This window comes from Musca domestica, unplaced genomic scaffold (genome assembly GCF_030504385.1).
Source record: "Musca domestica strain aabys unplaced genomic scaffold, Musca_domestica.polishedcontigs.V.1.1 50, whole genome shotgun sequence".
NCBI lineage: Eukaryota > Metazoa > Arthropoda > Insecta > Diptera > Muscidae > Musca > Musca domestica.
In genome coordinates, this window is record NW_026712347.1 from 1,414,150 (window position 1) to 1,426,258 (window position 12,109).

A 12,109-nucleotide genomic window follows, 5' to 3' on the forward strand; every position below is an offset into this window, starting at 1 on the left:
TTTCAACATAAAGTATTAATTTTTTACAACGCCTATACACCAGGTCTGACCCTCGTGCAAAATTTCAAGATTCTAGCTTCAGCTGTTTCGTCTGAGCTTAATTCTCGGTCAATCTGTTATTTTACTATTCCTATTATATATAGATGGAATATTTGTCGCACAGTTAAATCTGTCGAAGTTTTCTTATAATTATGTTTTGTGTTGCACACTGTAATTTACACGACATGCATGTATTCCATGCTACCCAACCTCCTCCTCCACTTCAATTAAAATTCTCCCCTGATTTATGAAAGCAATTTCGCCAAATCAACTAAACTAAAAGTTAATGGCTAATTTTAGTGTCCACCAATTTGGAGAAACAGCTGCCAAGCTTATCGTACATCCTTTCATGAATAGTGGTGTCTTCATTACATAAACAGAACACACACACACACAAGCACAATCACACAGCTACACAACTTCTGCAAACTTTTCCCTGGCTCTCATTTAGTAAAGAATGCAAATAGAACTGAAATTACGCACTAAATTATTTTAATGTTCAGATTCTCCTCTTTGCTACTTAGGTGTAGGATGTGCAACATCCTTATTTCAATGTACTTTTGTTGAAGTTCTTTGCAATGGATGTGTGTATGAGAGAGGGCGAGCGCGGGTATGGCTGTGTGTGTGCAACCCGTGTAAGGTGTATTTGTACTTGTCGTTTTGCCTGTGAGAGTGTAAGTGACATAATTGAAATTGGCATAAAGTGGAAACTTATGTTTTTGAAAATTTTTAATGATTTTTCTTAGTCATATTCAACAGCCTGTACTCATGTGCGTAGTTGTTCAAAGGAATACATATGTAAGAATGGATGTGTGTAAGTATTTTTATTGCAAACATTTAAGATGTTAAGTGTTTATATATAGAGGGTGTATGTATGAGTATGACATGGGTTTTAATAAATATCAAATATCGCTTTTGAGAGTGGTTTAATTGGACTCTGAATATATCGATATTACAAATGTAGTTCTCAAAATTTGTAACAGAGGTCACCTGTTAAATTTTAGACGAAAGATAAATTAATTTTTTTCACAGTTACAAGAAAAAACTCATTAGATTATGAAAAAAAACTTAACAAGTTAAATATCATCGGTCGATTTTGACGACTTGCGTTTTGATTATTAAAACTGTTAACCCTTTATGGGAGAACTTTTGAAGAAGTGGACCAATATTGTTCAATACGTATGTGACCTAAGTCTGATATAAATATTACAAGGTGTTTGGGCTATATCGACTACTTTTATGAGATATTTGATCATTTTTGGAAAATTTTGGCAAAATATGCGTGAGGAAATTTATTGCCGACCGAAGTATTCCACTTCACCTAATACTGATAAAAACATTGGAATGTGTAAAATTTAAAGAAAATCGAACATTTATTTCTAGTTTTATGCAAATAAATGATAATCACAATGTGGGAAAGATATCACTAGGATTCCTTATTTACATCAGATCCCTGGATGAGAGAGATATTTAGGTATCCCAAATTTGAAAAGAATCGCGGAATTGTTTCACAAGTTATGTGTTACGAGTTAAATACTGACAATTGTGACCTATTATGATGGAGGTACCAGAAGGGGTGGGTCGATATCTATTATCTTCACACCAGATCTTGTCTTAGTAGCAATATTGAAATGTGCGAAGTTTCGTAAGAATCAGATGCTCATTTCACATTTTATGAGCAATTTAATTATTCAAAATTTTGACAGAAGAAGTGGTCCGATATATTTTACCTTTATAGCAAATCTTGTGTTGGAAAAGTATTGAGATGTGCAAAACTTGAAGACAATCGGAGTACTTTTTTACAAGACTTTTGACCCTTTGTGGGGGAGGTACAGAAGGATTGGTACGATACATCCCATCTCCATACTAGATCTTGTGTTGGTGGAAATATTAGGTTTTGACAAAATTGAAAAGAATCGACTGCTCATTTCGCTTTTTTTTATGGGGGTTATGGTTGTTCAAAAATTTGACCCGTTGTGGGTTAGGAGTGGTCCGTTCTATGCGTGCTTGATATCAGATCTTGTGTTGGTAAATGAATGGGGATGTGTGACATTGGAAGACCAAGGGACTAATAACTTTTGTGCGGGAAGTACCTGAAGGAGTGAACCGATATGTCCCATCTGCTCACTAAAACTTATGTTAATAAAGATACTGAGATATTCGGATTCTTTTTTCACATTTTATAAGAGTTATAATTATTCGAAAGGTTGGCGCCTTGTGGTGGAAGTATTGATGGAGTGGGCCGATATATTCCATTTTTGTACCTGTCTTAACACTGTCAAAAATATTGGGAATGACAAAATTTACTTATAATTGGACGATCCTTTCTTGTTTCATGAGGCAAATTGTTTTCTGTGACTTTTTGGCCTTTTGTGAAGGAGGTGCCAAAAGGAGTGGATCGATATTTCGCCTCTCCGAAGTCGATCTAAGTTTGATAATAATATTACAATGTGGTAGGTTTGGACCAAATCGGATACTCCATTAGAGAGTTATTGTGCGCACCAGCCAGCCAGACAGATGGACGGGCGGACACCCCTAGATCGACACCAAATGTCTTGAAACGAATTTGGTCCAAAGGGACCTAAGGTCTAAAACCGTTATTTCGATAAGGCACGTTTTGGCCATATCAAATGTAGGCATATGGTTGAGGGTACAATGTAGGCATATAGCTAAAGGTATAAAAAGAAGATAAATATACCTTAATAGAGGATATTTTTCTTTTTTGGGTTTTTATACCCTCAGCCATATGGCTACAGAGGGTATATATCAAAACGTGCCTAGTCGAAATAACGGATTTAGACCCTAGGTCTCTTTGGACCAAATTCGTTTCAGAACATTTGGAGTCGATCTAGCTATGTCCGTCCGTCCGTCTGTCTGTCTGTCTGGCTGGTGCGCACGATAACTCACACATCCCAATCATTTTATTAGCCCAAGGTCTGGTGTAAAGATGGAGTATATCGGTGCACTTCTTCTGGTACCTCCCCCACAAATGGTCGAAATTATAAAAATATATACATATTTTCTGCACAGAAAGGGAAGCAATAATCTAATTTTGAAAAACATAACGCTCAAAGAAACCGAAATAAGGATCCAACTCTCTTCAAATTTCACACATACAAGCATTTTTGCTAACACCAGATATGTTGTGAAGATGTTATATATCTGCGAACACCTGCTGGTGCCTCACCCACAAAGGGACAGAATTTTCCATATTTTTATCTGTCATAAATTGCGAAACAACTCAGCGATTCTTTACAATTGATTTATCCATCTGTTATTATAATATTTATATCATATTAATTTAGGTCCGATACGAAATGAACAATATTGACCCATTCTTTCAAAACCCACTCCATAGAGGGTGAAGAGGGCTGAGGGTATACATCTGTCTGTTGTTAGTTTAAAAAAAAAACAGTTAAGTGAATGTTAAGTGACAATTGTGAATATGAATCTTTCCATAAATAAGATATTATTGCCAAATTCCTTCAAACTTTCAACTTTTTTCAGCTTATATCATCTAAGGTCCACCTTTTTTATTCTTTTCGACAAAGGGCTAAATTTTGAACATATGTGTATGCTGAACTAAGTTCACCATTTTTACTCAAATTTCCACATGCTTAGGTAAATTAATTAGGGTCGAAAAATAGTCGGGGAATCTATATATGTCGGCAAATCCACTGATTGTTATATGGGTTTTATTTCAATTATTGTCGCATAAAACGCCACATTGTAAATTCTCAGTTAAATCCTCAATCCTAATTCAATATCCCTCAACAATCTTCAAGTCCAACATTGCAACTGGTAATATTTGAATTCTAATACAAATATACTGACAGACACTTGAACCGTGTGCCATATTCAATTTGCCAACATATTTCAACAACTTTGTGTGTGTGTTTGTCTTCTTATGGCGTTTTTCTAATTGCACAAGTGTTTCTTTACAACCGCAGCAGAAAACTTGCACACATACTCCCACACACATACGTATGTGTGTGCGTCCAAACACATGCACAAGTGTTGTGCACATTCTTTTTCCGTCTGCTGCGTGTCATAAGCTCAAGAGTATTGAACATGTGTACCTACACACACACACGTCGCATCCCATGCCACATGGATAAAACTGAGGAATTTCCAGTTAATCAAGGAACAGCAACAAGTTATGGGTGTATTGAAAAGAGTATGGAGGCGATTTACAAAGTTTAAAATACTGCGACCATCAAATAAATTTAAATCTTTTTGTAGAACATAAATTTTCTGGAAATAATTGTTTAAAAGCCTTACAAATAAAACAAGTAAAAGCGACGTAAAGTTCGGCAGAACTGAATCTCTTTTACTGACTCATTTAAATATATTCGAGAGATAGCCTTCTTCCCGTTACGAACCCAAAATATCTAATTGTAATGTATAACAAATAATATGGGGGTAGGCGTTATGAAGAGCCTTTTTTAAATTGAGAACAGAATTGGACATTTTTTCAAGGATGTTTCCCCTACACCAACTTTACAAAATAACAAACTACAAACTTTTCGGTTGAAAACATGGCTAGGACCGTCGAAATACCCAAAATCTGACAGGATCCAATATATATGTGGTGATGTTGGAACGTGGACAGATATTGAAAGATGCCTAATGATAAACATTACGTTTAGAAATTGTGGCCTAAACATTCACAATGCCAATGTATATCTTTTCAACTTTATAAAATTTTAGCGTAAAGTGTGCGCATTTTTTTATAACCCTTAAATTACTGTTGACAAAAAAAAAATTTCATTGAAAACCCTTAAAAATTCATTTATATTTAAAATCCTTTTGAAATTTCTTCTCTCTTTAAAATCGCATTTAAAAACCAGTAAGGAAAGTCCTAAAGTCAGGCGGGGCCGATTTTATGATACCCTACACCACTTTGCTAATTTAGTTGAGCTCCACTTAATAATTAAAAGTTTTTATGGGAGAATTCAATCATACACGCTATGATTATAATTATAATTTAAAATTCAAAGGACTAAATATGCCGAAGCATTTGTATCTTTTAAATTCGGACTTGTATTGCCCATTTGGTGCGAAATTAATTTGAAATCGGATAAAAATATATGTGGGAACTATATCCAAATCTGAACCGATCTCGATAAAATTTGGCAAAGATATTTCTGAGCTGTATTTGATATATTTCCCTGAATATCGTTCTTACGGAGTGCATATTACGGCTGTGGGTAACAAATACAATAAATCGGATGAACAATATATATGGGAGCTATAACTATATCTGAACCGATCTTCACCAAATTTAGCATACTACATTCTAGACTAAATTCGGTCGTATATGCCAAATTCCATCCCATTTGGACAAATATTAGACGTTTGGTGCACAATAAATGGTAAATCGGACGAAGTTATATATGGGAGCTATATCCAAATCTGAACCGATCTCGATAAAATTTAGCAAAGGTATTTCTGAGCTGTATTTGATATATTTCCCCAAATATTGTTGTTACAGAGTGCATATTACGGCTGCGGGGGACAAAAATAACAAATCGGATGAACAATATATATGGGAGCTATAGCTATATCTGAACCGATTTCGATAAAATTTGGCATACTTATTTTCAGGCCTAATTTGGTTGTATGTGCAAAATCCCATACTATTCGGGCTGATATTACACGTTTGGTGCACAATAAAAAGCAAATCGGACAAAGATATATATGGGAGCTATATCTAAATTTTTACCGATTATCTCTAATTTCGATAGGGTTCGTCATTGGGCCAAACAAATGTTGTTTGCAAAATTTCATCTCAATCGGATAATAAATGCGACCTGCCTTTTGTTCACAAGAATACATGACGGACGGACGGACGGACAGACGGACTGGTATGCATAAATCAACTCTGAAAGTGATTCTATGCAGATCATCAAAAGGAACTATGAGTCTATCTCGTTTCCTTTTGCCTGTTACAAACAAATGCACAAAGACATAATACCCTGACCACCTTGTGGTGTAGGGTATAATTATATTTTGGAAGATCTGTTGTCTGTAAGAGAATTTTTGTGTAACAGAGGCACTTTTAGCTGCAGGAGACCTTTTGCAAAGTATTTTATGTACAAAGAAAACATTTAAAAATCGGGATGTACAAAAATCGGGAAGTACCATTATGTGAGGGCTACAGGAAAACTTGAAGCTATATAGAAAATGTTTTGCCACAAAAAGTAGAATCCATTATAAAATCCATGAAACGAATTATAGGCAATTCCTTTTGAAAATGTGGTTTAAATTCCTAAAATGCCAAATATCGGGAGATACTGGCATATGGGGGCTATAAGAAAACGTGAATCTAAATGGACAATGTTCTGCCACACGAGGTCGAATCCGTTACAAACTCTAAATACCGAACTATGAACAATTCTTTTGGAAAATGATCTAAATCGTCAAAATGTCGATTATCGGGATGTATCGTTATATGGGGGCTATACAAAAACGTGGACCGACATGGCCCATTTTCGAATACACTTTACCAAATACTGATACAAATATTAATAGAGAGAAATATTAAGATGTACAAAGTTTGAATATAATCATCATCTTCACGTCAGATTTTGTGTTAATAATGATATTGTGATGTGTGAATTAGAGAACCGGAAACTTATGATGCTTTTTATGAGCGGATATTGAAAATTTTGACCCCTTTGAAGAAAAACGAATGCTTATTTCGCATTTTATGAGAGTTATAATTTTTCAAAATTTAGACTCGTTGTGGGGTACCAGATACCAGAAGGAGTGGTCCGACTTATACCATCTTCACACTGATTTTGTGTTGATAGAAATCTTGAGATGTGACGGATGATTATTTCGCTTTTTATAAGCTCCATGGTTACTCAACATTTTAACCAATTTGTGGAGGAGGTACCAGATGGAGTGGATTTATATCTACCGTCTTCATACCAGATCTTGTATTGGTAGAAATATTGTTGATATTTAGAAAGAATCGGATGTTAATTTCTCATTTTATAAGAGTTATAATTGTTTCCTATGTTGACCCATTTGTGGGGGAGGTCCATGATGGAGTTGACCCATATTGATCAGTTTCGCACCTGACATAGCACCGATACAAAAATTGAGATTTGCAAAATTTGCATAAAATTGGATGATAATTTCTTGTTCTATACGATAAATTATTTTCTGTGAAAATGTTGAGCTCTTGCCAGAAGGAGTGGACAGATATTGACCATCTCTGAACTCGATTTAAATTTGACAATAATATAAGGATGTTCCATGTTTAGATCATAGCAGATACTCCCTTCGTTAGTTATAGTGCGCTCCAGCCAGACAGGCAAAGAGACGGATGGCGGACAAACTTAGGTCGACTCTAAACATCTTGAAACGGTTTTGGATCCAAAAATCTCAAGGGTCTAAAAACGTTATTTCGGCGAGCCATCTATTTTAGCCATCTGTAGTCCTATGGCTGAGGGTATAAAAAGGATTTTCGAAAGATATTAAGAAGATGTTATACCCTACCTCCAATTTGTCATTCCGTTTTTTAACTCCTCGAAATACTTATGTCAGACCCAACAATCTATGTATATTCTTAATCAGCATAAAGATCTAATTCCGCCTGGCTGTTGTTATCGAGCGAATTGAGATACAAAGCTAAAGCAAACGTGTGTATTTTCCTAGTAGGCAGGTAAATGAACCATGTCGGTCCACATTTTCGTATAGACCCCATATAACGGTATTTTCCAATATTCGGTATTTTGATTATTTTACCGACATTGTCAATCGGAATTATTTCAAATGTCGTATTTGAAGATCCTAATGGATACTATAACCTATGACAAAATCCTGCTAATACATTTCCACGTCCTCGTATAGCCCCGTTATAACTATACCTGTCGATATTCGATATTTTAGGTATTTTAGCGGTGTTATTCACCGGAATTGTTTCAAATTTCGCATTTGAAGTTCGTAATGGATATTACAACTTAAGAAGGACGGTTTTCATTTAAACCATCATTTTTGACAAATTTTTAAGTTTTTCAAGTTTCTTCAAAATGCTTGGAAGGGACTTTTTTACTTATTTTTTCTATAGCCTTTTCAAAAAAGAAAAGAAATTGTATTTTTATGGACCCTTTTCTGAGTGCATTCAACTTCCTTCTTGATATTGAAAAACGTATGAAGGAAGTTTTTTTCCTGGCGAAGATCTCATAGAAGTCAGTTTTCTATAAAAGACATTTTGAAAGGGATATTGCCCATTTGAAACGTATTTTGTTTATAAAAGATCTCTTGATATGGGTTATGTCCATGGATGGGTTATAAAAAGCTTTTAGTGAAAAGAAGACCATTTGATTATGGGAATATTCTATCTGTAGAAGATTCTGTAACAGAGCTCTATTGTATAGAAAACTTCTGGAATGAATTAAATGATTTTTATATGTGTATAGAAATATATTTGAAAGGTCTTCTTCCAAGATCTATTAAAAGATTTTTTGTCCTCAGAAGAATTTTTTTACTAAGAATAATTTGAAATGCCTTTTGCCTGCAGGATCTTGTAGTAAATTACGGTTTTAATAACATTTTAAATATATCTCTTTCAAATTAAACGGTATTCTACATTTAAAAAGCTCCTTGAATAGCATTTACGGAAATTGTTCTATCAATAAATGTCCAATAGAAGATAAAACTTATTTTACTTCAAAATTCATATATTACTCACAATCCATAGGTTCTCATGTTGTTTTCCAACCATTATTTTCCTCCAAACATTATTTTCCACTTCCAGCAATTTTCGGAAAATTTTCTGAGTTGAGATAAAACTCCTGTACCTATCTGTGTAGACTTAACAAAAGTGTGTCACAAAAAAACGTCTGTTAAGCTAATGTATCTTTTGTAGTGGTTGCCAAAATCAAAATGTTCCAAAAAGGAAAAACCACAGCTAAACGATGCAGTGCATAAAGCGGAAAAATGTTTTGGCTTTCTTTTGTTAATCTGTTTCTTCATCTTTTTGTGTGTGGGCGTGTGGATTAGTGCATTGGAAGAGGCTTTGTTATCTCTCAAAAGGATAGTGTGCTCGGGTGTTGGGTTTGTATTTCTATTTAAATATTCACATTTTCGCAACGGCTTTGTTGCTCATTTTTCTCCCACACACACACAGACACAAACATAATCATAAGTGACTACAAAACGGAAGTAAATATGAAAATAGGAATATATTATGATACAGTTTTCTCACTCCTCTATTGCCTTAATCTTTTGTTGGGTATGGGTTTTAAAAAAATCTGAAGGGGATTATTTTTCACAAAACTGCAATGGTTTCGATGGAAAAAATTTGGAGGAGAAAATTTCCCCTATCCAGGAGGTCAACTCAAAAGTGAATATAAAGGTCAATTACAGGATTTGATGTGTTTTACAAATGTGTTTTTGAAGGGTTGCATTAAGAAGTCATACATACAGGGTGAGATAAAAAATGCAACAAAAGCGCCATAATTTCTACATTTTTTTTAATTTTTATTGAATGAAAGCAAAAAAATCGGAAATAGCATCAATTTTTAGAATAAGTTTAGATATGTTCGAATTGGTCACCTTTGGCACGAATTATGGCCTTCAAATGGCCAATGAAACCGTCACACGCTGCACGAATGTTGCTCTGCGGTATTTTGGCCCATTCCCGGCGAAGCGCTTGCTTGAGGTGATCGTTACTTTGGTATTTTTTAGTGCCAACCTTCCCAAAATACTCCCGACACAATAGTCCAACGGATTGGTATTCGAAGATTTTGGTGGCCATTGTGCGCTGGATATAATGCAAGGTACCTCATTTTGTAACCATTCTTGGGTGACACGTGCTGAGTACGATTGTGCTGAGTACTGTTGGAATGTCCAAGGTCTGTGGCCAACATGTTTGCATGCCCAAGGCTTTAATACACCCTCCAGAATATTTTCGCGATAATATTCGGCATTTATTCTATTTTCTTTTTATTCAATTAATACGAGCGGAGAGCGACCATCGGCTGTTATGGCGGCCCACACCATCACCATAGCCGGCGCTGGAGTTCTGGTGGCCAACCGATGGTACACATTTTTAACTAACCTCTTTGGCAAGTAAACACGAACATTTTGTTTGTTTACAAACTGCTGGACAACGAATATTTTCTCATCGGAGAAGATCATATTCGGCAGTTCACCACTTTTGGCCAAGCGAATCAACGCTTTAGCTCTTTTGGGTCTATTTTCTTTCCGTTCTGGTGTAAGTTCTTGCACTTTTTGGAATTTCAATGGCTTTACCCCGAGCTCATTTTTCAATATTTGCGAATGGAATATTGCGATATGTTCAGCTCACAGCCATTTTTCGGCCATTGGGACGCGGGCTTCGATCAAGTCGCTTCTTTACTTTTCGAACCATTTCTGCTGATGTTGTGTTTTCTTGCGTCCACTTCCTTGACGTCGGGCTACGCTACCAGTATCACGGTACCGTAAAGAGTGATCGTACGAGATACAAAAGATTTATTCACATTTAAATGCTAGAGTGCTCTAACAATAGCCACTTGTGGTTTTCCAGTCGAATATATGGGGATCACACTATCACGCTTGAATTCCATCACGAATAACTTTTTTTTCTGGAAAATTCTCACCAAAATGCTTTCGTACGCTTGTTAACAATACAACGAGCTGTCACTGGAATAATTTCAACAGTTGTCGGACGAATGACTTAGAAACGACAGCAGTCTGAAGTTGGTTGCAGTTTTTTTCATCTCACCCTAGAGATCGGAATATCTTTAGCATTCGTTTGCATATTCTTACCCTCCAATTCACTCTCTTGATTACAGGACTTGAAGAATGTAATTTTGGAGGTTTAAAATTAAAGGTCTAAGCCAGATCCAAGTCTCCTTTATTGAGTTCAGAATACCATTAGGGCTCTCTCTCTCTCTCCTTCTTACTCTCCAATTCACTCTCTTAAAAAAGCAAATGCCTTGAGCAACTACAGGACTTGAACAATGTAATTATGAAGGTTTATAATTAAAGGTCTAAGCCAGATCCAAGTCACCATTATTCAGTTCAGAATGCCATCGGAGTTTTCTCTCTCTCCCTCGTTCTGTGTTCCTAATAAAGAAATTATCTAATAGGTTTGAGGGTTATACACCACAAATAGTAACAACCAAAGCAAATAGAACAGTAGATGGCCAAAAAATCCGCATTATAGATTGGCCACAGCAACTGCCACAGATACTAATACGCAGAGAAATTTACACCCACACAAGCATCGACACTAAGTACCAACATCCTGTTATATTCTCAAACGCACACATTCATGGCATCCATATCAAGGCAACATTATAACTAAACTGGCAACATAACTATGGATAATTTGGCAGAGAAGTCGAGGCGGCCAACAATTTGAGGGTGTTGTTGAAAGTTTCCTTTAACCAAATTTTCCTGGGCATTGTGTTTGTTAGAAGAAACCCAACAACCATAAACACCATTAGCTCTCCCCTTAAATGGTCGAGAAGCAAATGCAAGAACAACATTGCCATCATCTCGCCAATATTACTAACCAAGAAGAACAAACAACAAAAAAATTATTGAAATTATCTTGGCCAAAAAATTGCAAAATCCAACAACTGGCACAACAGAACATGACCAGCAACAATGCCATAAATATGCATTACGTAATGGAGCTATGGGGTGTCCGGATGGCTTTCAATCCATCTATTGCTTTTAGAAGGTCCTTTCACCCAGCCACCCACAAAAAAAAAGTTGTTGCTCTGTATTTGTTGTCCATAGATTGGCTAACTGGCTGCCTGGCTTTATGCCCATTAAAATGTTATGCTAATAAAGCTCCCTCTCCCCTTCACCCCCCCCCCCAACAAAACAAAAATCTCTCTAATCGAAAGCCCACAACTAATATGTACTTTTTTCTCTCCTCTCTTATCTTTTTCTGCAGTACAACTACTTAATGGAGTTTGATTATCTACCAAAGTCAGACTTTGAAACGGGAGCTTTAAGGACTGAAGAACAATTCAAGGAAGCGATTAAAAATTTACAGGTAAGAAAGTTCGGTTTTTATCCTCTGTTTGGTTAGATAAGC

At 35.8% G+C, this 12,109-nt stretch overlaps 1 protein-coding gene across 1 annotated transcript in view; it reads left to right on the plus strand.

Moving 5' to 3' along the window:
* LOC101889820 (matrix metalloproteinase-2) overlaps positions 1-12,109 on the plus strand; it is a 146,878-nt gene that overhangs the window by 134,532 nt on the left and 237 nt on the right. Inside the window, exon 2 of the mRNA XM_005185243.4 lies at positions 11,966-12,067. Within this exon, the coding sequence (XP_005185300.1) occupies positions 11,966-12,067 (102 nt within the window). The remainder of the gene's footprint in view (positions 1-11,965; positions 12,068-12,109) is intronic.